Consider the following 27,027-nt stretch of genomic DNA (forward strand, 5'->3'; position numbering starts at 1 on the left):
AAGTGCAGTCTAATATGAAAAATATGCACTCTTGTTTAAAAGCCAGTCAAGGTGCAACTTCTGTGTTTTTCTCAAATTCTTTTTCTCCTATGAGAACATGTGCTTTCAAGTATCTGAATGAATTCAGCAAGAAGTTTCAGCTCAGACTGTTTCTGGCAGCCTACGAATTCTAGTACTTGAAAATAATTTGGACATTATTAGAATTTACTGTTTACTTACAGGCTACCTTAAATCTCTTACTTGGTTAAGGCACCCAAGGGAGCAAGAATTCTTAGTCATTGTCGGAAGTTGAGGACTAATTTCTTGGCTTTAGTAGGAAGACGTATTTTCCCTGTCCCTCAACATTCCTGAAATCTGAAAATTAAAAATAGAAATTGCAACACTGCAGGGGGCTGGTCATGTCAGATTTGAACGCAGAGCATAAAGGAAAGGGCTCTGAACCGAAGTGCTGTATCGTTAGAGATCCTCTGTGGCTGCCCTGGGAAACCATTTCTTGTGTTAGGAGAGATGTTTGATCCCCTCCAGTGTGTTGGCATAAGGGCAAAAGCAATTCCAGGCAGAAGGAACTTGTTTGGGATGTGGTGGCTTTCTAGACATAAAGCTGGCTGCAGTGTGTTCATTTATATTGTATTTTTAATATCATCTGGCTAGACTGTGGAATAGACCTCTGAAAAGGGGTGTATGAGCTGGCATTGCTTACACAGTAGTTGTGTTTCTTGGGCAGTATTGGCATCATCGAGTGTAGGAGACAGCTAAGTGTAGTCTGTGAAGACAGATTTCTTCTGTCTTAAATCAGAAAGTGATTCAAAATACCAAACTGAAGAATGCACCTTTTTAATTAATTATAAATTTTAGATGCCTTAAGTTGTGCTCTGTATGTTTGCTTGTGCTTGTTTCCCCCTCCTTCCTCTGATTTCTGTAGAGCGCTAGAAGAATGTGTAAAATACCCTTTGAACCCTTGGAGCAGTACCACCAACTGTAAGCTTAACCAAGGCCGTAAGATAACCCATGTGGAACAATCTGCAAGAAAGAGTAAAATCTTGTCCCTTTTGGATTTAAGTCTTTCTTGTCTGCAAACCAGAGAGAGGGCAAAAGAATCAACAAAACTTAGCTTACCTATCAATATGGAACTAAATTAAGAAGATGGCCCATGTCACCACCTCCTGCTCCTGACCATCCTCTTTAGTTGCTTATCTGGAGATGAAGAAACGTGTCTATACTTCTGTAAGAACACACTCCTTGGGGAAAAATCAAGGCTCATGTTGCGTGAATTTTCTTATTTGATGTGGTACATTTGGTGGAAAATTAATTGTATTAGATTAAATAAATGTGTATTTAGCAGTGGTTCAGAAATGTGGATTTTAATCATAAAAAGTTTAAAGTACCTCTGATGAACTTCAAACCTTAACTTGTTAGCAGAGCTTGAATTTATGGTATCCTTAATTGCAGCCAGCATGAAACCCTCTCTGTAAGGAATGGATGGAGGCAGGTAACAAGACCCAGAAGCAACTTGATAACGAATTCACCGAGCCTCAGTTCTTGCCTTCATCAATCTCTTTGGAATAAAATGTGTTTCTATCCCACTAAGTTGGAAACAAATGCCTCTGAAAACACTGCAGCCTTTTTGTGAGTTAATGCTACATTCCAGTAAAGATGTGACTGCATTTCCTGAAAGAATAGATGGGCTACTGCTGAGCTACCTATTTTGATACCCGTACCAGTAAAGGTCACATAGCTGCAGAAGGCTTATTTGAGGTAAAAGTACAGCTGTAACAGCAAGCATTGAAGAATGGAGGTGGTGGGATATACCAGAGTTACCTAGATCAGTGTCAACGCATGTTAAAGTTGGTTTACAGTGTTTCTCAGGCTGGCAGATGAGTGAAAGTTGTTGTTAAGTAGAAGTATTTTTTTAATATCTGGAATTGTTTTTTTCAAATGTAGAACATTGTGGTCAAGACAAAAAAAATCATGAAGTCTTGCAAATGGTTCTCCCTTTTTCTAGTATCTTTGACTCTCTTCATTAATTTTAGTCAAATTTCATATGGAGAAATATGAAGATGTGAATGCACACATCACAGGAAGAAAGTGCCTCTGATGTCAGCTGCAGTGTCAGCCCATTCCTTACCAATGCCAGGGAGAGTGATAGAGAAGTGGTATAGTGCTGGGCATGTGCTTCAAGCAGAGGCTGGAAGAGACTATAACTGCAAGCAGAAATCCATTTGGAACTCTTCACCCACCAGCTTTTTTTATGTAACTCTGCTTGTGTACCCCTTTGTGGGAAAGCAAGTATCTTGCTTGCAATCTCACAGCTGTTTTATGTACATGAGAGGGCTTAACGTAACAAAAATCACCAGATGGGAAGATACAATGACTAGAGTTGCTAGTCTGCAAGAGCTTTTTCTAGTGTCCCTTGTAGCAGGGGTGGGTGAAGAAGCATTATAGGAATGTATCATTGTTTCTCATTGTAATAAATAACTAATTCTGTACTAAAAGCAAGGTTCTACTTCATAAGGAAACAGATGTGAATAGTTCTTTCATAAGAGTAAAATACAACAGATTCCTATTTCAGAAAGTAATAATTCAGCTTATTCAAATCAAGTTTTCAATTTACTGGCAGCAAAATGTGGTGGCACTTAGTCCAATGAAACAAATTAATTAAAAGAATATCTTAAGCATGGTTCATTGACACAAGGACTTCATCAGATAAAAAATCACAAGCCTGTCATAAAGTGATGGCACTTTAAACCTCTTGATTAAAAAAAAAATCATACTATTCTTACAGAGGTCACTTGTGTATTATGGAATGCTTCCTAATTCTATTACATTAGTAAATTGAATTAAGTGCTTTAATTCAAATATTGTGCTCAGGCTTACTTATCTAATAAGCTGAATACTATTGTCCAATAACAGTATCAGTTGTGAGGGAGTTTATCATGTCTCCTTCACATTGTCAAGCTAAAGGAATTGCTGGTTTTTATCTCTAGATACCAGCTGCCAACAAATCTCTAGATTAATTTATGCTTTTTTTTTTTTTTTTTTTTTAATTCTGGTGTCGAATATACTTACCTATAATAGCAACATGCATTAGCCCAGCAACACCTTTGGCTGTCCTGGCTAATGTGTGTTGTTTGCACAATGTTTTCTTTCTTCTTCCCCAGTACCATCCATCTCTTTGCTAGGAATTCTTTTTCCCCCTGAACAGCCACTCCAGTGAACTTTGGAAACCTCATTCCTTCCCAGCTGTAAAAATCTGCATTCTCCAAAAGGACTTGGCATACACTTTCATAATAGACTGGTCTTGTTGATCTCCTCATTGCCTGGTTCTTCTCTTTTTCCCTGTAATCTGCCTTGATTAGTCTGGCAAAAAATTCTAGAATTTGCTCTTTGTCGTTTTTATTTTTGTGGGAGGAATCTATGTGAGAAAGCTGTTCAAGAAATAAAAGTGGAAGCTTTGCTACAATTGTTTCTGTAGCTGTGACACCGTGACAGCCATCAAGAATCTCCAGAAAGCATGTATCTGACCTACTTTTGTGGTTGTCCAGCACAATAAACCTGTCTTCCATGTCTCTCTACCATGTGAAATTTTTATCTTAGCAAATCAGTAACGCTTTTATTAAAGAATTATTCACTTTCTTAGAAGTACCAGGATTGTTGATATTGGCAAGATCATAAAATGGTGTGGGAGTGGGATTATCCACAAGGAATTCAAGTGAGTAATGAATCTTCTGCCTATGTGTCTCAGAGAATTTAGCGGTGTAGAATTTAGGTACTGCAAGGACCTGACTGTAGTCAGCACCAGCCTCTCTGCCTGTCCTCCAGCCAGAGCTTTTATCTTCCCCCTGTCCCCATGTACCTCCAGTTCTTCCACTCCAGCTCCTTGCTCCAGTCTCCCCCATCAGCTCAGTCTCTCTCACCTCACTCTGCATCCCCAGTGGTGTTCCCAGACGTGGCACCTGGTGCTGCAAAGCCAAGAGTCAGAGCTGTAGAGCCTCCAAGCAAGGCGCTTCCTGACAGAGCCCCAGTGGTGCAGAGGGACCTGTCCGAATTCACTACCTGCACATTGGCATGTCTCTACCTGGCATGGGCAAACTGATGCTGCTTTCTAAATATTGTAACTTGCTCTGATTTGGGCAAATTGACAAGAATGCCAAAAGAAGCACTGCTGATGCCATTTCAGCCAAATTGCCAAGTGGTAGTTTAAAAACTGCCCATCTTGGAGCTTTTCTAGAAAAAAAAGACTTTTGGCTTAACACATTCAAAACAATATATTTTCCAACTCCTATTCTCAAAAACAGCTAAGCCATTTTACCTAGAATTTTTTCTCAAGTGATTCTGCTTCAGGCTTGGAAAATTTCAGTATGAACTGCTGCTTGCATAACATCCTCTCCCCCTAAACTGGCACGTGACATACATGCACAGACACCATAACACAAAATCCTGACACCATGTGAGCAGCTAAGCTTGCCAGCCTATACTTCATGTATCTACAAAGTATCAAAACACAGTGTTTATATTCAAGTTGATTATGTTTATTTTTTTAGTATCTAGCATTTATGGATGAGAAAAGTCAGACAAAAATGCATATGGTGTTGTATTCTCTGTTACGAGATTTCCGTTTCAATTCGTCTTTGTTAACCGCTGATAATTCATCAGCAGGGCAAAGTTTAGCAGCAGTAATACCCCACAGCCACATTACAAGATCAGCCTTTGGGAATTTCATCCTACTTTAACTTCATTCCTTTACTGGGGCTCTCTCTTTGCATTCCATACAGCCACACCTGAATAAATTATTTTACCCCTGTTTTCTCTTCCAGGATTTCAGCTAGGAAGTACCTTTTTTGGTCTCACTACTTCTCTCCATCACCTGCGTATTATAAGGATTTCTGCAGTTTGTGTTTGAATGTGTGCCTCTTTTCTGTCATGGCAGTTAGATAAAATATCATTAAAGTCAAAGCCCTAACCTCCTCCAGCTCAAATTAATCCTAATACATCTTAATGAATCAAGTGGCTCTGATCAGCCGAGGTAGATCGATTACAACATATCTTCTGCCAAGGGTAATATTAAGCAGAGCCACTTAAAAAGCCCTTATGACAGTTTAGTATAGCTAAACTGTCAGAGGTGGCTTGCAGCTGGCTACAACTCTCAGACTGCTGTAGGACCGGTTTATAGGAAAATCTGTCTCTCTACAAGAGTGAACCTCCGACTCCTCTGAAAATGCTGCACCACTTCAGCAGGGAAAGGTAAGGAGGTACATGGATAAAACCACTTGTGCAGATCCCTTTTCTTTTATTCTGCATAATTGGAATTTGAGACTGAGAGATGGCACAAGACTTTTCAGTGCTTTCATTACAATGATGCATTCAGGCCTGAGAAAAATTAGGACTAATGTATACAAAACACCTGGTAAGCTATTTTTTGTCAGTCTTTTAAATATTAACCCATTTTATATTTATTGTATATAAAAGCCCCTTGGATTAGAGACAGGAAATTGAAAACTTTGAGCAAAGTTTTACTTTGATCTCAGCAAACTGAATTCTTAACACTCACATACATTTTACATGGGTTTGTATCTCCATAAGTGGCTGTAAGTGCTAACAAATCACATTTTCAACGCACCAAAACAGTCCCAATTAATTACAGTATGTAAATAACCAGGATAATACACATAATAATTCATGTAACAAGATAGGCTGTAACTCTTTAGTTGCAATAACTTTGCTTATAATTATTTAAAGGGCAGCCCTGATGTTAATTTTTTATGCTATGCATAAATTGCTTATGTTAATAGCTAAAAAACTTGTAAAAATATAAAAAAAAAAAAAAAGAAATGTTTTGCTGATCTCTTATGAAGTAAAAAGATTAGTCTGTATGTCCTTCTCTCCTTGCATTTCTCTCATCAGGAACAAATAGAGACTGGGAGGTTTTTTGCTGTCAGGTTAAAGGATAACAGTGAGATACTGACAGCACAACACACCAAACTAAAGCACTACCAGCCTCAAAGTGAAAGATAAAATTCAGTTTTCTAGCTCACTCCAGTTTCACTGTGCCTATTTAGGGAGCCAAAACCCAACACAGTTTAATGTTCTGAGATGAAAATAGAAGCAGATAAAAAGAAATTAGATGTAGAAGAATGGGGAGTGAACCACAGTTTGAGATTATACGTGTTTTCAAGGGCAAAAAAATTGTATTACTGTGTGTGTCATAACAAGAACCTCCTGGTCAGTGCTTAGTCTGCCATACACTGGCCTGTCTAAAAGGGCCAGAATGAGGCAGAGCATGAGGCTCATATGGCAGATGATACCATTGTCTCAGTAAATCTCATCTTTCTGGAAAACCTTTCTTGCCATGACACTTGGAGCTGCTTGCTGTTAATAAGGTAAGGCAAGATTATTTTCTGTTTCTGCAGTTTGGCACTACAATAATAATTTTTTAATTACCAAAGATGGAAGATGTTCCTGAGCTTTGAGGATGGAGGATCTGATTTGTATCTGAACAGACAAGTCCCATATGCAGTTATCTCCCTTTGACATGTCCTTCCTATCTCCACCCAGAGAGTGCTTCTTCCTCATTTCTCTTTGACACAGTCAGAATTTAGCTTGCACAATCTCCAGGCCTGAACTTCTTCCTCTGTTAGATTTGGGGGCTTTATTATTTGCTACATACTTGTGGTCTTAGAAAATGGTGACTGTTATTGATGCTGAAACCAGCTCTGGAAAGATGCCTGCCTGCCTGTGGGTGATGGGAAGAGGCAGAGAAGGGCTGTGTGATGTAAAATGGAGGTCATGGTCTCCCTGAATTTCTCATCAAAATAGTATGAACTAGTACATATAAACAGGCCTCACTGCTGCAAATTCTTGCTGAATGAGCACCAGCTTCCTTGCCTGTCTTTTCCTGCTGCCCTGATTTACTTATTGCTCATGTCTCAGTCAGTGCTTCCCTCTCAGTCCTCTCTTTCCCATGTGCCTGTGACACCAGGACATGGCTTCATTGCCTCCACCAGTTCAGCACAGTTCCAGCAGCAGCACCTCCCCTGGAAAACTGTGAATGTATCACACCCACATACAGCAACCATGAAAGAGACTCTCAGCATGGCCAGGACTGTCTGTGCCTGAGCTGCAGGGTGCCTGATGCCACCAGCATCTGTCAAGGAGCCACCCTGCGTGGCCAGTGAGGCATTAGCATTTGCCTGGTGCAGTGTGACTGTGCTGTGCAGCTCATGTCCCCCACAGCACAGTCAGAGCCAGCCTCTGCTGGGTGGGTCCTGCCTTAGCAGGTCCCAGGTTCATGTGGTCATCTTTGGCCAAAGCAGCAAAGAGCAAATATCTTATGTGAAACCCCTTACAAAGCCTTCCTTTAACTCATGTAAGACCTCTGAAAAAGTCTTTACCTGAAGAAACAAACTCGTTTGCTAACCCAGGAGCCATGCCCTATACCTTCCATAATTTTTTTATCAGAGCTGTCCCTCTCATTCTCTAAAACCATCCAGAGGGAATGGTACAGAAGGAGCAAGACATCTTCTCCCAAGTGAGCCAACTAAGGTATGCATATACAGCCTACTTACTGCATCCCCAGAAGCAGTGATGCAGCTTCAAGAAAGTCTAGTTATGAAAGGTGTGGGAAGAGATAAAGACAAACTTGGTGAGTCACAGGAGAATGCCAGGGGCAGAGCCTGCATTCAGGACTCGGAATCCTGTACTCCCACCTGTAAACCTGATAATAGGTAAGAAAGAAGGAAGTGATTGATAATTAAAATAATTATGGAATAAATTAAGATAATTACTCTCCTTATTTATCTTCTAAAGTGTTGTCCAAAACTGGAATCTCGGGATTCCAGGCCCTCTGGTTTTGTGCCACCCTATAAAATAAGAGTCCCTATCATTAGGTCTTCCTGGGAGAGAGTTATAATTTGTGACACTGTCCACTTGTGCAGAGTGCAGCTCCTCAGCTGGGAGAAAGCATCAAAATGGGAAAAGGGAGTAGTGAAACAATGACAAACCAGCTCTTTCTACACTCCAGATACATTCCAGACATTTTGCAGCTCTCAGGTCAGTCTCAGTGAGGCAGAAGCAGCAGTTTGCTATCCCCCAAGGGCCTGCGTGGGACAGAGAGGCTGCGAAACATTGAGTGGGGACGGCGAGCCTGCCGGCCTTGCCAGGAGGTGAGGGATGTGAGAGTTTGGGGATCCACAAAGAAAGCTGTGGCAGAAGGTAGAAGATGGATGGTGATAACATAACTGCAGCTTCTGCATTCCTGGTGACATCCTGCCTCCCTCATCCCACAAAGCCCCATCTGGGGTTGGTGCTGTACTCCTGGGGTTCCTCTGCTTTTTTCAGCTGTACACAGCACTATTACAGCTGGTCCAAATGGAAGTTTTTAGCCTGTTTAGTTTCTGCTGCTTGGCTGAGGGGTTTAGCAGTGGTGCCTGTGGTTGTGTCTCTAGTTCCTGGAAAATCTAGGATTTCCAGATGGTTCCCCACACAGATATGTGGAAGGCTCATGACTGGGTTTGCACAATCAGATATGCTTAGGCCACTGTAACTTCATCTTACAGAAATAATATCTATGTCAGTATTGTATCAAGGGTGCTGGCTGGCACCTGCACCTTGTGTGCAGGATGGAGAAAGGAGGCCCTTTCTCTCCCATCCCTGCCAGCAGTGCCTGTGCCAGTCTCCTAGGGGTATTTCAGGCTTCCAGCACCAAATGCCCTGCCCTACATGGCACAAGAAGTCAAAATACACCAAGTGGAGTCCCAGAGGTTTGCAGGGATCTCTGCCACTAATTAAGGAAGACAAAGAACTGAAAAATACATTAGAGAAAGGAATGAACAAAAGAATTGTGGGGAGTCAAAGAGAAGATAAGGGAAATATAGGTAGTACATCCCACGTTTGCAAGAAGAAATCCAGAGCTCTCACTACCACAAAATAATACAGTGTAAGCCTACGCAGTTACTGCTGATGGTTAAATAACTTCAACAAACATCTTCTGGACTTCACATACACAGCTCAAATTGTGCAAAGGCATGAGTGACTCCAGACTTTAGTTTTCTCACTTGTTTTAGGTTAAATCAAAAGTCTGACTGCAGTCAAGAAGAGCATCCTCTGGGTAAGAAGCATATAAAAACTGCTAAATGGTCCATCACTAACAAGAAATTTGTGTGACTGGAGCAGCCATGAGTGTCACAATGACATTTTCTCCATTTATTTTTCTGCATTTTTGCCTTTAGAACCTGGGTAATTGCGGTGTGAAGTTTCCTACCAGAGCAAAAACCTGATGGGAAGGTCTGTGTTGTTAGAGTCACATATAAGCACCATGTGAAGCTGACGAGATGCTAGAGACAGCCTAATGAGCAAAACTTTTGTATTGTTAATACTTCCAGTGATTCATAAATTATTGATAGCACTCCTGAATGCATGGTGGCCAGGAGGGAGGCTGCTTCACCCACAAGGAATGCACTAATGCAAGGACGCAATAGGATTTCATAGTCAGAGAAGTTCCCTGGAAGAGCAAGAGCTACGCTTTTCCTATTGGAATTGAATGGCAAGAATAAAAACAGGTGGGAGCACTGGAAGAAAATCTCACTTGAACAAAAGGAGGGAGACAAGGAGGGTTGGGCATGCTGGATCTGACTGGGCTATGAAACAGGGATGAGGGTTAGGGGTAGACTCCCAGAGCTCAGCTGCAGGCTGGGTGGTCCCTGTCAGAGCAGTAGCATTCAGCATTAGGCTGCTATTAACTGAGTCATTCTTTAATTTATGGGGCAAGATAGGCCCCAAAAGCCCTAAATGACAACTCAGTAATAACCAGGAGTCCGGCACACCCTAAACTGTATTTTGATTTCCTCTTTTGTGACTCAAGAATGCAGCTGCCTCCTTTGCCTCCTTGGAATAATAGTAAAACACAAGCTCTTGCATTTAAGCCTGTCAGGTGTTCACGGTGAATTCATGCAGGAGCAACAAATGTGAAATGCATGTCTGATCTGCTGGGAGCATGGGCTCTGAACAGGCATCTCCTCGGGGCTATCAGCAGCCTGAGTGAGACCTGAAACCCACATGAGCTGGCACTTGTGTCTCACCTAGCTCCCAGCTTCCCTAATTTGATGCAGATGAGTAGCATTCCTGAAGTCATCTGGCTACTCACCTGAGCTTATGAGCTGAGCAGCACAGGCAGGATCATCTGCTCCCACCTGTGGTTCCTCAACTTGGGTTTCAGAGTCAGCTCCACTTGTGCAAACCCACTGACATGTCCCAAAGGACAGAAACTGAAAAACGTGGTGAGGGTTTTTCAGACAATAGTGTGAGTTTTAATCTAATTTAATATATCCATGTTTAATGATGAAAACTAAGCAGCAGAGGGGTTATGTGCTGCTCAGATTTATGCATGCATTATAATTAGAAAATTAGTATGTACTGTACTTGTGAATTCAGCCAACAGAAGAAAACAGCTTCGATATATGCCACAATGACATGTATCCACTCGTATGTCAAAGCATAGGGGGTTTGTTTTTTGTTTTTCTTTTTGCTCCTTAGTCTTGCTAAAATTTTGGATGTAATATTTTTATTTTCACTAGAGCAGTTTAAGATAAAGTAAAGCTTTTTTCTTTTTAACAACATATTTGCACAAAGTTAGAATGTGAGCAATGATCAGGTTTAATGTTAAAAAAAAGAGAAAGACTTAGGGTGGTTTCTTTCTAAGCAGCTTCTAGCAGGTAGCAGTTCTGCAAGTGTAGTGAAATTAGTGTTTATAAATGTTACTATAGTAACTGTATCTGTAGCCACAAGCTGGTAGATTTAAATTTCTGGTTATCTGGTGAGCATCAAGGTATAATGGAAAAAAAAGAGACATGGTATTGTAAGGCAGCCATGCTCTTGAGGACTCAAGAAGGAACTGCAGTAAAATTATTTGTTTCCTGACAACTTTCATCTTTGATTTTACTTTAATGGAAGTAATACGTTTTCAGGCTTTTAAGATTCCTAAAGAATAAGGTTGTTTACCTAGGCTGTGATCCTGAGAGCATTCACCTGTGCAGCTTCAGACATAAATGCCCACCGAGTGACCTCGATGCACATCAGTGGAGTTATTCACCTGTGTGAAAGCAGTAAATATATTTTCAGTATAAAAACTGTAATTCATTACATGCAAGTGTGCAAACTTAATGCTGGATTAAATATCATTATCTACCTGGTTAAAGGAGAACTTGGTGATTTGAGGAAAAAAAAAAAAAGGAAAAACATACAGGGGGATGTAAAGGTACATCAACTCCCAAGAAAACTAGGAGGCTATATTAAGTAGTCCATTGCAGCCAGAGTGTTGTTCCAGATGGGCTCTTTGCTTTTAACATTTGCTCTGCCGAGGAGGAGTCGTGGGAAAGCTGAAAGCGAAACTAAGCAAGAACAGTTTCATTTTCAAGTCCGAAAGCAGAAACCCAACCGGCATAAAGAAAATGCAAGCAAAGAGCTTCTTAGGGGCTGCTAACATACAGCGGCTATTTGCTATATTAAAACGGGATTTGGACACGTACCACAAAAATTTAAAAATAAAAGACGAATATAACTATCTCCTAAATTCCAGAAAAATTGGATTTTTGTATCATGATTAATTTCCTATTAATCTTGAGGCTGCTACCGCCAAGGGCAGTGGCTCCTCCACCTTAACCAGTCCGTCTTAAAGCGCCGGGGATGGCAGCAGCCATCTTACGGGTCGCTGTCACAGCTGCTGGGAAGCCCGAAGCCAGCCCCGGCCTCCGCCGCGGATTCCCCGGGGTACCCCGGCTCCGGCGAGCCCGCGGCGGAGTCCGGGGAACAGGTCTGACCCCCACCCCCATCAATACCCTGTCGATTTTAAAACCTCAGCAAAATAAAAATATAAATAATAGGGAAAAACAACAGATCCCCTTACCTCATTTTATTCCATTCTGGTTTCCTATCATTTCATGAATATGCCAACTCGCTGTATGAGACCATGCTTGAAAATATCCCCAGGAGCTGCGGAGGGAAGAAGGACACCGCAGTGTGTGTTTGGGGGGAAGGGTGGGTGACACCCTTCCCCCCACATTTTAATTCGCATAAACCTAGAGTTATTTTTGCTTTCCCCATGCACGGTGCAAAGGCCCTGTGCCTGCAAGAGGTCTTTCTGCACTAGGACTTCCCTCCAAACTCATACTGCTTCTTTGATAGTTTAGCTTCACACATCAAAGAACCGTAAATCCCACGCAAACGCCCAGCCTCAATCCCAACTCTTTAAACCGTGGTGCCGTAGTACGGAATTGCCATTTGTGGTTTCTCACGGCTCAACCGCGGTTTTACATACGTGCAACGGGGCAGAACCGCCTCACACCCGGTGCACTTGCTGCTGTGCATGGAGTGCGCTCTCTGGAGCAGGGCCATTTCCTTAATTTAACTTTCAATTAAAGCGTAATCCCTCTAAGGTATAAACTGACCCGCTCTCAACACTTGTTTCTGGACACAACAAAAAACCAAGCCCCGGAACCATGACACGAGAAACTGAGCAGAGTTTTTGAATTAGCCGGTATTTCAAACAGACCCGTACTTTTACATTCAATTAGAAATCATCTGGGGGAAAAGACTGAACGCTTCAAATGTGGCCGCAGGGTACACGGTGTGGGAAGGCAATGGTTAAGCCAAACAAAGTAGCGGCACTCCGAGGAGCCACAGCGGCTGCGGCAGCACCGCGACCTCACCGAGGTTCGGGACCGTTTGACACCGCCAGGGATGCCGCCTCTTTTTAGGGCAACTTTCCGCGCAGCCTCCCGGAGGGCCGGGCAAGCTCCATAGCGAGCGCCGCCGCCGCCGCCGCCCTTCCCGCGGGGGCGCCGCCCGCCCCGCGCAGCCCCCGCGCAGGGAGGCGGGCGGCGGGCGCGCCCTTGCGGTGCGCAGCGGCGGGAGGCGGGTGCCGGCCCCCCCACCCCCGCCGGCGGGGCAGGAGCCGCCCGCGGAGCGGCGGGTCCCTCCTCCCGCCCCCCCGGGGAGCAGCCGGCGGCGGCGGCGGCGGCGGCGGAGCGGTGAAGGGGAGGGTCTAAGGCCGGGCGCACCGCGCCGCGCCGGCTGGCCGGACGGACGGGCGGCTGCCGCCGCGCCGCGGGCATGGCGGAGCCTGGCGGCGGCGGGGCCGGGGCGGCGGGCGGCGGGGGGCCGCAGCAGGGCTCCCCGGCCGCCGCGGGGGTGGCCGCCGGGGGGCCGGTCCGCAGCGCCGCCGAGAATCCCGGGGGGCCCGGCTCGGCGCGCACCGCCGGGAAGAAGGCGCAGCTGCGCGCCGCGCCGCGGGCCAAGAAGCTGGAGAAGCTGGGCGTCTACTCCGCCTGCAAGGTACCCGGCCGGGCGGCCGCGGGAGCCCCCCCGCCCACGGAGGGTGGGGATTGACGGGAGGGGAGGGAGGAGGGGAGGGAGGCGGTGGGGAAGGGCTGTGCCCTGCTGGGCGCGGGGGCGGCCCGGCTGCCGCCCGGCGCTGCCCGAGGAAGCGGAGGCTACCGCGGTGCCGGTGGATCCTGCTCCCCCTGGAGCTTTCTGGCCGGTGGTCGCAAAAATTAAACCCGCGCGCACCGAAAGGGGACCGCGCGGGTAGCGCCGCCTCCCTCCCGCCCGGGGAGCTGCCCGTCCCGGCTCCGCCGCTCCCGCTGCCCGCCGCTCCGTCAGTCCCTCCGCGGGAGGCGGTGGCGGGCGGGGCGGCTCCCGGTGCCGGCGGTGAGCGCTGAGTTAGCAGCGCTCCCCGTGTAAACATCCCGGGCGGGGAATGGGGCACCCCTCTGCTCCGCCCGGAGGTCGCGGCCTCGGCCCTGGGCGGAGGCTGCTCCCGCCCGGCCCTGGCGGCGGTCTCGCAGCCCGGAGCTGTTGACACCGCTGAAGCCGCTGCTCCAAGCCCGAGCTGCCACTGTCGCCAGCAGCTCTGGCAGAGGAGCGAAGGGGCGCGGCCTCCGCGTTTGTAAAAGTTGTGTTCCCGGCGGTCGCGTAGCGCCAAGCCGGTGTCCGGTGTGTGGTGCCCGAGCGGACGGCAGGGTCCCCTGTCCACCTGTACCCTGCCCCAGCGGGGCTCTCTGCTCCGTGTCTGCCCGGCGCTCGCATTCAGAAGTGCTGCTCCTGGTTTCCCATCACAAGCACTTTCTGTCCACCTGCGATTTTCTTCTTGGTTGGAGAAGCAGGACTCGCCTGTTTATTGTAGACGAAGGGAGCTCGGTCAGAGCTGTCGCTCCCGCCTTTAGAGCTCTGGCCGCGGGCATTGTCCCCCGTGCTCAGAGCACGGGCCGCTGGCTGCGCTGCTGCTGTCAAGGCAATTTCTGGATGCACAGCGGGGCTGACATATTTAGATTGGCAGTGCTGATGTCAGATCCTCTAGTAATGCTTTCATCTTTGAGAGTAGCTGTTTGTGAAAAAAGTGCATCTTATTTTCTCTGTTCTCCTGCTTTGGCAGATGTTAAGTTAAAGGCCAAGCTAACAAACGAGACGAAGCATCATTGCACAATAGCTCTGTAGACCTGGCTGGTGGTGCAAGGAGATGTAGCTGTATGCTGAGGGCATGGCGCAATGCTGCCGTGGGAGAGCAAATTGCAGAAGCCACACGTTGCAATGTCTTGGCTGTTTCTACATGTGCAGGCACCTACACTTCAGCTTTGGTGCATGCACGGGACAGTGCGAGGTTACGCTGGTGCCAATAAGGTTAAAGAGCAGCTGCTGTACTTGAACTTTGCAGCACTAACTATGGGCAGAGTGATATGGTTTGAAGCTTTCCCAGTGATAATTCCCCTTTGCACACCCATATTTTAATGTTACCAAGACTTGCTAATAAATGAAGCTGGTTGTGAAGTGGGTAAATTTTTCATGGGTTGTTAGGGAAGTGTGTGTGTGTGTTTGAATTGCTTTTTTCTTCCCTGATTGGTGGTTTTTTTTTCCCCTCTGATGCACCTCCAGATGATGTTTTTGAGGGTGAAAGCATTCTCCTGTAGTGCTCTACCCCACAGAGGTTGCTGTGCTGTAGAGAAGCCTTGTCTCCTCTGAAAGCCTTTGCTTTTTTGGGGGTTCACCAGCCTCTCTCTTGCAGGTGCTTTGTGGTAAGGGGGATGAGCACCATTTGGGAGGCGAGGAGGACACACTGTGGCCTGCTGTCAGCTCCTCTTTCTCCCTTGCAGGACTCTGGTCATGGGGTACAGAGCAGGAACAGCTCCTGTTGTCAGTGCTCTGCTGGATGTCCTTGCTGGCCTTCATCTGTGACAAATCTTAGATGTATGTCCCATTGGTACTGCAATGATGAATGGAGCAGGACCCATGGTCAGGGAGTCTTTGTCCTGCCAGGATGTAGGCACAGTTCCAGCACTAAACACTGCGCTGTGTTCAGATTAAAATTGCTGTTCGACTTCTCTACAGTATTTCAGTGGCAGGCAGCTTTTTTTTAGATCTCAGAGCAAAAGCAAGTAAGCAGACTGCAAGCTTGTCACAAGCTTCTCCTGTGGGATAAGGTGGGAAGGATGGTGCAGGGTAGAAGAATGTTTTATTTTTCTTCCTGAACACCTGGCAGATGCTCCAGAAGAAGGCTTCTTGGCTTGTAACTTTAGTAGTTTGCTGGAAACTGTAGCCTGGAGAAGCTGGTTTGTCAACTGTAGCAGTGCAGTATGTAATTTTAAACTTTTTCTTACTTTGGCTTGCAACTTTTCTTCCATTGATTTTGCATTTGTGGATGTGAGTGCAAAAGAGTGAGAGAAGGCAAACACTCACACCGTCTCTGCAGGGGACTTCTCATTCAGGTAGTGATTATACGTGGATCTTATGTAAATCTAAAATAAGCTGTGCAAGTTGGAATGCTAAAATATGTAACAGCATCTTTAACGTCAATCACCTTCTCCCACATGAGTTTCATTGCAAAATTCAGCCTGCAGAATTTATTAGGAGCTTAACCTCAGAGATGTTTGGAGTAACAGCCAGGGAGTGACCTGTCTGCTAGGAATGAAGTCAGAACACATGAAGGTGGAGAGGTCCGTGACTGTGCAGAGGGTAAATCTCACTTGTGACAGCAGAAATTCTGAGCAGGGGAGACTAAAAGGCACTGCTCTGCGGCAGGGTTCTTGGTCCCCAGGAAGGACCTCCTCGTCCTTCTTTACAACCCATCCCTTTTCATCATGGGAAATGTGGACAAAGGCTGCTGGTAAATATATATTTGGTGTGCAGGTATCCTGAGCAGAGTGAGCATGAAGTTTAGGGAGCTGAGACTAGACAAATGTGGAGTTTGGGTGTTTTCCTGATAAAAGAGCTGGACAGGAGAGTTGTAGCTGTTGAGCTGCTCCACTTGACTTGTTCTTCTGTGAGAAAAGTCTGGGTGGAAGGCATAGAACAAGCTCTTCTTAGTTAAACCCTTCTTAAAAGCCCAAGTCTGAAGGAGGAGGGTGGCATTCTGAACAAGAGATATAAGAGGAGTTGGTACAGTTTTCAGGACTTTTGGAGGTACACAGTAGTGGTGTGTGCTGTGAGGGATTCTGTATTTGGCACTTGCTGTATCTGTGTGTATGAATGGCTGCATACATCATTTTGGTTTTGTCCACTGTGAAATTGATCATTAGGCATGTGAGCTTGCAGCATTTTATATAAAAGCAGCACTGTGTGACTTACACACATAAATATATTTAATGAAGATGTAGGAGGAAGCCTCCTCTGCATTTTTTTCCCTATTGGTTTACAATATGTGAAAATACAACTTTCTCACCCGTCTCACTGGGAGCTTTTTTGGTAAATAAGGGGAAATATGTATTACTTTAGTACACTAGGTTTTCTGTAAACTTGTTTATTTTTCATTATGCATATCTTACAGTCATGCCTGGGTGTTTACAGATATAATTAGAGCCCAGTAGCCTAAAGCACTTACACAAAGAATAATACCTCCTTGAAGAAAAGCTTTTTGCTTTAGATAAGCAAAGTAGATAGAGTGAGAAGGGTTGTGGTGAGATCACATGGCCAAGGCCCTGCAGCAGGTGAGCAATGGGCAGATGTGGAAGTAAAATCCCAGCTCTGAGCTCCAGACCAGCTGCTGATTCCTTCTTGAAGCACTTCTTCCCATTTCTCATTCTAGAGTGACCTCTAATTTCCCCACACATATATTAAAAAAAAAAAAAAAGTTCAGAAGGTAAACTTGTACCACCTTTTCCATAATAAAATATGATTTTATAAGACAGATTAAGAGGCCAATATGGCCCTGTTACTGCTGTGCTCTATACAGTGGGAGTACAGCTCTTTGAAGCTCAACTTGAAATTTATTAAGATTGTTTTCTGCAGAAGTGTATAGGAGACAAAGAAGTCATCTAACGCTTTCTTATCACTTTCATTGTGGAGTGAATCTGTTTTATAATGTCTTACAGACCCAATTAAAGCATCTTCCTTTAAATAGGAAATCTACCATTAACTTTTCAAGGTAGGAACTGGTGCTTATTATTAATAAAAGCTTTATATGGTAGCCTACTTCTCTTCTGTAAGTGAAACTGGAAAGTACAGGGAATAAAATAATTGGATCAATCAATAAATGAAGAACATGCCCTTTCAGCTACCCATTAAACTGCTTATTTTGTATTGTTAAAGTTAAATGGGTCAGCTAATTTCCTGATACATATGAGTGGCTCTTTGACTAGTGTCCAGCTGTCTGGTTCTTGGGTACTGGACATATGAGTAGGAAAAATATGATTTAATTTCATCAATGTATTTATTATCATTTATGTGATACTCTTTGATAAAGTCATTCCTGCTGCCGGCAGGAAAAAGCTTGTAGAGTATTTGACTCAGCTTTTGTGTTGGGAGGAAAAAGATGTTTTCTAGAGTAATTATACTTGCTGGAAATAGAGAAGATCTGTAATGTTCTGTGTATAATCTGTTGAGCTTGTTTTGCATCTCAATTACCAAATAGGGTAACCTGTATGATTTTTAGCTGGAAAGAAAAATCCTGCACAACAGCTATTTGAAATTCAGATTTAGAAGTGTTGTGGTCTTTTACCTTAAAATTAAGTTAGCTTGAAGTTTGCACATCTGAGGATTATTTCACTATCCAGAAGGGGGAGGGATATTTTAGTCTATAGGTTATTGTAATATTCTTAATTTATTCTTTATTATTTGGACTGATAGCTGAAGCTTACCTAAAAGGGGCTGAGATATGTGCAGTATTGTAATTTTTAGGTGCTTCCTTTTAAAATACAATACTGAAAATTTTTTGTTAAAACATGCTGTATTTTTTCACTGTCCATATTTGACCTATCAGTGTATTCAGTATTCTAAAGGAAACGATAACTTTAGTTTTCCTAGAGTTATGGTTTTCATTGCCCAGAGCTACTGGACAGTTTGATTTCTCCCATTGTAACACTCTACCAAACATGGAAGGAGTTAAAAAGAAAATTGAAATTGTGTCATGTACATAATTTCTGCAATAGGGTTGTTTTTTTGCTTGTTTTGTGGTTGGCTTTTTTGTTTGTTTGTTTGTTTGAGAGGAGGGGGCATGCAACAGCATGTACTTGTGTTTTCTTTTATTGCAGTCCTCCAATTTTATTAAAACCCAGAAATGAAGGTGTGGTGTTCATGATCCCTGGGCCTGCAAAGATGACGGTCATTATTTTTCAGGCCTCATTAGGGTAGAAGTCCCCATCGTTCTACAGTGGATTTATCAAAGCTCTGCAGATGTCCCAGAAAACAAGGCTTCAAGGACTGGATGTGCTATTTCAAATACTTTTCCTTCCTTCCCTCAAAACTGTTTTGATCTTACATTAAGTTTTTGCAGAGGTGAAGTCATACTTTATTTTCTAATGAAAAGCAGATGAGTGACATTAAAAAAAAAGAAAGAAAGGAAAAAGCTGAAGATAGTCAAAGAAAGGATTGAATGAGCAAAATGCTGTGGAACATTTAAAACAACTCAGCAATTTAAGCCACTGAGGAATGCACATTGCATATTCACTGCAAAATACTTGCACTGTCAACATCTACAGTGCAAGCTGTTTTAAAGAGGACCTTTTTAGGTTCTGTTTCGCCTTGGTTAACAGAATATTTATGCTGATTCTGGTGTTTTATTGAGATTAACCAAAAAAACCCCACCCTAGTGGTTGGTTGGTTAAGGTCTCTAGAATAATTCAAACAATACCAATTAACAGCTGTTGCAAAAAGATCTGGCAAGGAAATACCAACAAGAGCAGAAAAAAATTGCCATTGAGCATGCAGGTTTTATTCTTCTGTGGGTGGGTTGATATTTATTTTTGTCAGTTTAACTGAGCTGTTATCACGATTTGTACATCTGTTTGCATCTTTGCTGTTAATTATGGTGTGACACTAAAGTTTGCATAGTTACTCACTGTTTATAGCTTTTTGGCTTGATAGTAAACATTGTTTGGTGAGCTTCTGTGACATACTGCTTCCACTCAGAGAAGAAAAAACTCAAAAAGCTTGTGCCTATTTTTAGGAGGGAGTTCTGGATATGCTTTGTTGTGGCATGATTTAAGGCAATAAATAATAAGCATGGTGATATGTCAGTAATTTACAGTGTTGAACATTTGTCCAGACAGCTTCATGGGAAGGGTCAAATCTTACTTCCCTAAAATATTCAATCTTTTTTTGTTTGACAACTCCTTCACAATTGTCTCTTGCATTTTGTTTGTCAATAATCTCATTTTCAGACTTTTTCTTTTTTTTGTTGACAGTTTCTTTAGCCTCATATTAAATGCAAAAAAATTTCATGGCAACATTGCCTTTCTCACAAAACAAATGTGTATAGCTTATTTGGCACTGGTTTTGCATTGGGAAGCTAATTGAAAATAAGGGGTTTTGTGTCATCTCCCAGATGTCCAGAGTCCTTGCACCAAGGCAGTCTGTGCTTTGCAGGTATCCTTCAATCTCTGACCCCTCAAGTCCATTTAGCTTGGAGGGCCTGTAGGGCTGGATGAAAAACACAACTGGCTCAATGCCTGTGAAACTGCAAGAGACAGTTTCTGCCATAAAATTATACTTCAGTTCTCTGCCAATCATATTACTCACAAAAAACACGATAGGAAAAGAACATAAACTTCACCATAAATCTTTTCAGATTGTGTTTTATGAGACTTAGAAAAAAAAATTGTTTTCCTCTTCCCCTCATTTCATCCTGAAGCCTCACTGATTTCACTTTATAAATGCATGGGTTGGCAGGCAGTCTGCACCCACTCAGTGAGTTTGGAGAGCCAGGAGGTTCAGGCCATGCAGGTTGTCCCTTTTTCAAGGGAAATATGTGGAGATGGTTTTGCTGGGCACTTGCAAGTGGATTTCTCAGTCGCCCCTGTGCCTACAGAAAATGCTACTCACAGCCCTTGGTGGCTGCCAGACCGCCCTGGGCCAGGCAGAGGCCGTGGCACCCAGAGCCAGGAGCCCAGCTGGATAAATGCTTAAGCCTCAGAGATGGTAAAAACATCATGTGGTGCTCAGCAAACTGCAGGCAGCAGTTTTCTTGGTTCTCAGGTTACTGAATATTGAAATGAGTTTAAAAGAACAATTTACCAGCCATTTACAAAGTTGTCAGTGTTAGGAGCTGTCAAGCTGTGATCCTTTCTACTTCTCCTGGGTTCTTCTTCCATAGGTAGGATGGGATTTGGAAACTTAAAAGGAAAATGAAATAGGTTCCTGAAATAGATCACACTAAATGCATGCAGAATCAGTTTTGAAAAATGATACATTAGTGCTGCATATATTACCATCACAATTTTTCCTACAAAGATTGTTTCAGCCATAAATATTATGCAGCAATTGGCATATTTTCCTCACTGAGGTCTCGGCAGTGCAATTTCATAAGTATCTTTTTACAACCCGGTGCACAGGTATCTCTGAAGAGTAGAAAAGCAGGCTTTCTTTCCAATTAGATCTTCAAATAGGAGTATGAATGATGTTAGAATAACCAAGATCTTTTGGACATGCAGAAGAAAATCCCCTCCTGTGAAGCTGCTCTTTGGATAACTGGAATTGGAACTTTGATCTTCTAATTATTTGAGACATGATTACCAAAGTCACAACCTCTCCCTTCATGGTCTTCCCTTTTAGCTGCATTCTCTTGGTGGTTGTTTCACACTCAGTGAGCGTAAGTAAACTTCCTAGGGAAAGCAGGAGGTTGCAGTGGAAGTGTCACTGTCTTTGGCATCTGTTGCGTTTGTGGCCAAGGGTTCCTTGCCTTAAACAGCCTTCTCCAGTAGTGCATTTATTGTTTGGTTATTTCAGCATTAGTTAACCCTGCCTGGGTTGTCATGGGCTTAGTTTCAGCTGTGTGATTCCTTGGTGCCAGTGTAGCTGATGAGCAGAGACAAACGTGTTGCCTGTTAGATAACCTGTTTATGTTTAAATAATTAAATCTGTCTCGGTGGCAGGATCTGTAAATGTTGATTTACTATAAATATTTGAATACTTTTTTCAATAGAGTGAGGGCTGTCTGTAGAGGAGCTAGGCAGGGTTTGTTATATATTCTGCTTACCAAACTATATTAATCTCTCTGTTTGGGATACTCTTCTGTTTCTGATAATTTCCAGAAAATAAGGGTTAGTAATGTGGTAGATAAACATGCAAACAAAACAACAGCAAAACTCCCCAACTCCTTCCTCTCATCACCATCCCCCGCCCATAAAAAAGGAGAAAAAAGCAACCTGTAATTCTTTTTATTGCTTTTGAAATAAGGTATGTCCAGCAAGTTCCTGTGTTCTGTGGTGTTGATCGATATCCCTTTGCTTCGATTTCAGGCCGAGGAATCCTGTAAATGCAATGGCTGGAAGAACCCAAACCCGCCTCCCACGCCGCCGCGGGCCGAGCTGCAGCAGGCGGCGGTCAGCCTGGCCGAGCCCTGCCGCAGCTGCAGCCACACGTTGGGTGAGCTTCTTCCTCCTCCTCCTCCTCCTCCTCCTCCTCCTCCTCCTCCCCCTCCTCCTCCCCCCGCACTCCGGGCACCCTCGCCCCAACATTTCACGTCAAGGCCTGGAAATGGAAGTTACGATTAGGTGTAAATGTCAATAGCTTCGATTAGAATATGTTTAATATTTTAAAGATCTGTTTAATGTGGAAATATCCTAAAATTAGTTTTAAAGAAATCCAGCTAAGGTGCAACTTCTAACAACACCTACATTAAAAGTTGTTAAAGTGCAAAAGCACCATTAAGCTACCCGTAACAATTTTAATACTTTGTGTTACTATGCCTTAACCTTACGTAGCTTTATCTGCCAGCTGCCTTCGTTACAAGGCGAATGACTCTCTCCTGTAGGCTGTATTACGTTTCCTTACTTTAGAACAAAGTATAAAATATCCTTGAACATCGCTAAAACAGGTACACCTACCTGCAAAAAGAACTGTGCCTTTTCTGAGTCACAGAAAATAAAACTAGGGTTGTACATCTTAGCACAGTCTGAGTTATTGTGCAGACAGCTTGCATGTCTTGGAAGCAACTGCTCAAAATCCACTGTTAAATACTGTTGTGGCTCTTGGTTTTGTTTTTCAGACTTAGAATAAATAACAATTTGTTACCCACATAGCCTGAAAAACAGTGCTGAATCACTGTATTATTATTTTAAGAATTTATACTTATTCAAAATAAAGCTGATGGCTGTTTCTGTATATATCAGAATCACAGAACAGTTTGAGTTGGAAGTGACCTTTTAAAGATCATCTAGTTCAGCTCCCCCTAGAGTCAGCAGGGGTACTTTCTGTTAGATCACATTGCTCTGAGCCCCAACCAACTCTAACTTGGATGTTTCCAGGGATGGGGAATCCATCACCTCTCTGGTCAACTTCTTCCAGTATTCTACCACCCTCATCGTAAAAAAACCTTTTTCTGATATCTAATCTAAACCAATCTAAAACCACCACCCCTTGTGCTGTTACTACATGTCCTTGAAAAAGTCCCTTTGGCTTTCTTGTGGGCCGCCTTTGGGTCCTAGAAGGCTGCTTTAATATCTCCCTAGAGCCTTCTCTAGTCTAAACAACCTCACACTCTCAGCCTGACTTCATAGGAGAGGTGCTCCACCCCTCAGATCACCTTTACCGCCCTCCTCTCAACTTGCTCCGTCATAGATCCACGTCCTTCTTAGCAAGTACGAAATAAAAATTCAGATAAAATAAAATTCAGAACTAATTTAAAATAAGCACTTACTATTTAATTTCTGTTGCTGCCTAAAACTTAGGACAATGAAATGAAAAAAAAAGAAAAGAGAAATTTCAAACCTTCACAATAGATAATTTATTATTTTACTTTGGAAAAAAAGATTGTACTTTGAATGAAATACTTTTTTTTTTTTTTTTTTTTTTTTGCATGGCATTTATTTCTATTTCTGCTCTCTTCTTTTTTTATGTTCTCATTACATGTGATTTATTTCTGGGCTTTTCAGCCAGATTTTTCCCTGATATTCCAAATCTCTGGTTTGCTTGCAGGAGAAGATTAACAAATGCATAGTATCACAGAAAATTCAGTCACTTTAGCCAAGTTAGTTTCAACTTTTCATCACACAGCTTCTCTGTGCTGCTTCTGTTTGTGCAGTTAGGGTGGCTTGTGTTACCCATCCCTTTCAATCCTGGCCTTTGAAGAAATAGCTTTTTCTTTCCTTTTTTTTCTTTTTTAAACTTGCAAGATGTGCCTGTCAGTTCTCTGTTCTTCAGCAGAATTTGTGGATGCTTTGTATTTTGTAGAAAAACTCAGCTCTTCTAAAAGCTGGGCCTAGTTTTGGTCTATTAAAAAATATTAAATCATTCTTTAGCTAGGGAACCACGGAAAACCAGAACTAACCAGCAAAATAGTAAAACCAGCAAAAGTATTCTCTGAAGAAACTGTATTTTTATTTATTGTTTTTTTTTTAGAAAAGACTTCTGACTGCAGCTAATGAGGAAGATGTTTCATTTAAAATAACTCAAATGAGTTGCTGTGTGCTTCCTCATACTGCTGGAAAAATATGTCTTTCAGCTGTGTTTTCCAAAATAATTTTCCTATTCATCTCTTCTAAATTAGTGTGTTTCTGCTGAATACCTTTAAAACCAGATTTACCACAAGGTGTGTGGGCTTCACATTAGATGTGCTGCTTTTTCTTCTCAGCCATTGAAGTAGCAATATAGAAATGTGCTACTTAAAGCTGTACATGATGTAAAAATGTAGGATTTCTTTTTTTTCCCTCTCCCTTTTTTTTCTTTTCTGAATTTATTTATTTCATCCAGAGGTAATCCTACATACTATCTTGCTTGAGATGTCTCTTTTTGGGGGTGTTGTTTTATCTTCAAGCCAGTGCAGCTTTTGGTGCATAAATCTATTTGATTGTGTGTATTATTGTCTACTTATCTAAAACACATATATTAATCCTTTTGGTGCTCAGCTCTCACAGTTTGGCTCAATGTGGTTGTTTTAATGAATATTTCTTTTATTTGGGTGATACATTTCCTAACACTGTGACTGGATTAGATGCTGGGACAATTCACTGTCCACCAGCCACAAGACCAGGTGTTGCATAGTCAGAGGCTCTTTTCTATTTGATTGTTTCTTCTGTGTTGCAGGGTGCATTTTTTTTTAATTGTTAAACACTGTCAGTCTTGAATTACTTTTAAAAGTAGTTAATTACTGTGCTAATACACCGTATACACATTCAGTCTCTTTTTTTCCGCCCATCACTGTCTTTGATTCCTGCTATGCACCTTCATATAGCATATTTGGGTATTTCTTGGTTTTAGTGTTTTGAGATAGGCTGGACACATTCCTTGTTATTCTGTTTTTTCACTGTTCCTAATTTGTGCACTCCAGTGCTTGCTTGCTGAAGTTGCAGGTCTTCCTGTCACTGAGCCTTGTTCTTTCTGCTTGCTCTTTCGTGCATGCTCTAGCAACCTATACATGTGATATTTCATTTTTTCTTTCAGGCATAACAGCGACTGAGGAAGGGTGTACCAGTTGGGCAGTGCATTGACTGGGACTGTGTAACTCTAGTCAAGAGTGAATGCAGTATTTGATGTCATTGTACCAAAGCTTTAATTTTAATAAAACGCTTACTAGCAGCCACAGAGTTTGGGAATGGGCTGTGAACATCTGAAGAAAGATAGTTAGTTGGCTTGGTGTGTAAACATTGGTGTCCCTTTGGCAAATACATGCTGTTAATACACTTACCTTTTAGACTCACAGCATGGATAATAATTCTCTAGTTTAATAAAATGTTTAAACACCACTAAGTAGTCAAGGTTCAGTATTGTTATGGAAACTGCATAGAAATGGCTTCTTATGCTGATGTTTTATTCATTTGTTGAAGGCAAGGTTTCTTTGGTAGTTATCAGTTTCTAATGCAAAGCTCGTCTAGAAGGATATTTATTACTTGCAAATGATCAAGACAGACTGCTGGGAATATTAACCCTTCATACCTGTCTTAAGGACAGAAGTTAAATGATTTTATTCTGCACAGAATATCCTCAATATTGGCCACATGATGGCCATGTGCCTAAGACACTATATTATAAATTTTCATTTAAGTGGAAACAGTTGCTGACATATTTTTAAAGTTCTGCATTACAGTGTACTTTTTACTTGAAGCCCAATAAAGACATTGAATTTAAATGTTTTGGTATCATACTAAACTTCTCAAAACAAACCATCTTTGCAGCCTGGCCAATAAATGTGATCGTTTTCAAGTAAAGTGTTATTTTTTTCTCACTAGTTCCCCCACTAAGGAGTCAGATTTCCACTGAAAAAATATGTTAATCTTAAGAAAAAAAATGTTTAAAATCTTAAAAAAAGAAGTTAATCTTATCTATATTTACTTAAGAAGTAAATATATATTTACTTAAGAAGTAAATATAGATAAAATTTATTAAAATATAAAAAGCGAATATGTCCAAACTTAAAAGTATTTTTCTCTTTCTTTGAAAGGATATTTTCTTGTACTTTCAGAGGAAAGGATACACATACCATCTACACTGGCCTGGAGTCAGCAAATATCTTCTTTCTGGGAGTTGACTTTTTGTGTTACACTGCCTTCCTTCTTCCCGGGGCCAGTTGTTCAAACCAGCTTGAAATGAATGTCCCATTTTACAGGGAGAAACAGGGAGAAGCTTTTGAAAATTACAGATGTGGAACTGTATTTACCTTTGGAGATGATAAAAGGGAGTTTGTCACTTGGAAATGAACAAATGAGCATGTATAGTCCGCAAAATCTCTGTTAATATAGTGTGCACAAAGCACAGTTTGACCTTACATGATATGAAAGCAAGGGGCTTAGCCAATAATGCCCAGTTTAAAACAAAAAGGCAATTTTTGGAACTGAGTCTTTTTCACTCTTCCCAAAATAAGGTGCTGCTTATATCTGGATTACGTAATTTATGGAAATTCTGGATTTATTTTCTCAAGTCAAGAAACCTTGTCTCAAATACATAGCTCTAGGACAAAAATGTATGTAGTTAGCTATATACTGCAACATATTAATACAAGCAGGACTCGTGTAGTCAGCCTTAAGTGTTAACGGATGATGTGATTCCAACCAGCTGCCATTCCTCTGCTGTGGAAGTTGCCACCCCTGGTCAACCTTTACAAACTGCTCTGATGCTCAGAGGTTTCAGTTACCTCTGATAAGATGTGTTCTGTTTAAGCAGGTTATTACAGGATCAGTGCCTTTACAGTTAAGGCTTAGTTGGAGTTCTCCTGGGCTCTAGTTGTGCAGTGGGTTCTCTCAGTAGCCTTTTACAAGTTTGGGTTTTTATTTTGTTTAGCTGCTCATGTTTCTCACCTGGAGAATGTGTCTGAAGAAGAAATGAACAGGCTCCTGGGGATTGTATTGGATGTGGAATATCTGTTCACCTGTGTCCACAAAGAAGAAGATGCAGACACCAAGCAAGTTTATTTCTACCTGTTCAAAGTAAGCTGAACTTGTGGAGTATCGTCTCAGATTTTTCACTTTCTCACACATAAGCCAATTTGATTGCCACTTGGGCGTACATTGACTTTATCTGCCGAGACAGTTTTTCTCTAGGATGATGCTCTACTGAGTAACTGTGGGCTGGATGTTCGAGTATTTGCAATGTACTGATTCTTATTCCAAAAGTCATCCA

The 27,027-nt window shown here is 42.5% G+C and overlaps 2 protein-coding genes and 1 long non-coding RNA gene across 3 annotated transcripts in view; 1 reads left to right on the plus strand and 2 right to left on the minus strand.

Moving 5' to 3' along the window:
* Nucleotides 1–3,040: 3,040 nt before the first annotated feature.
* PP2D1 (protein phosphatase 2C like domain containing 1) lies at nucleotides 3,041–3,791 on the minus strand (the record flags this gene model as incomplete). Its single annotated transcript, XM_053935966.1, is given in 5 exon segments — nucleotides 3,041–3,123; nucleotides 3,126–3,253; nucleotides 3,255–3,291; nucleotides 3,294–3,323; nucleotides 3,326–3,791. Coding segments are annotated over 5 exon segments (744 nt in total), but the record flags the coding sequence as incomplete, so codon positions are not given.
* Nucleotides 3,792–3,880: 89 nt separating this feature from the next.
* LOC128784939 (uncharacterized) lies at nucleotides 3,881–12,234 on the minus strand. The gene is made up of 3 exons (XR_008429691.1): nucleotides 11,897–12,234; nucleotides 10,993–11,083; nucleotides 3,881–3,959 (listed from the first exon to the last, which is right to left on the minus strand). It is a non-coding gene; the product is annotated as an uncharacterized LOC128784939 (long non-coding RNA).
* An 867-nt stretch (nucleotides 12,235–13,101) lies between these two features.
* KAT2B (lysine acetyltransferase 2B) overlaps nucleotides 13,102–27,027 on the plus strand; it is a 40,680-nt gene continuing 26,754 nt past the window's right edge. The window contains exons 1-3 of the mRNA XM_053949352.1: nucleotides 13,102–13,323; nucleotides 21,714–21,840; nucleotides 26,689–26,834. Coding sequence (XP_053805327.1) covers nucleotides 13,102–13,323; nucleotides 21,714–21,840; nucleotides 26,689–26,834 — 495 coding nt within the window. The remainder of the gene's footprint in view (nucleotides 13,324–21,713; nucleotides 21,841–26,688; nucleotides 26,835–27,027) is intronic.

This window comes from Vidua chalybeata, chromosome 1 (assembly GCF_026979565.1).
Source record: "Vidua chalybeata isolate OUT-0048 chromosome 1, bVidCha1 merged haplotype, whole genome shotgun sequence".
NCBI classification, from domain to species: Eukaryota; Metazoa; Chordata; class Aves; order Passeriformes; family Viduidae; genus Vidua; species Vidua chalybeata.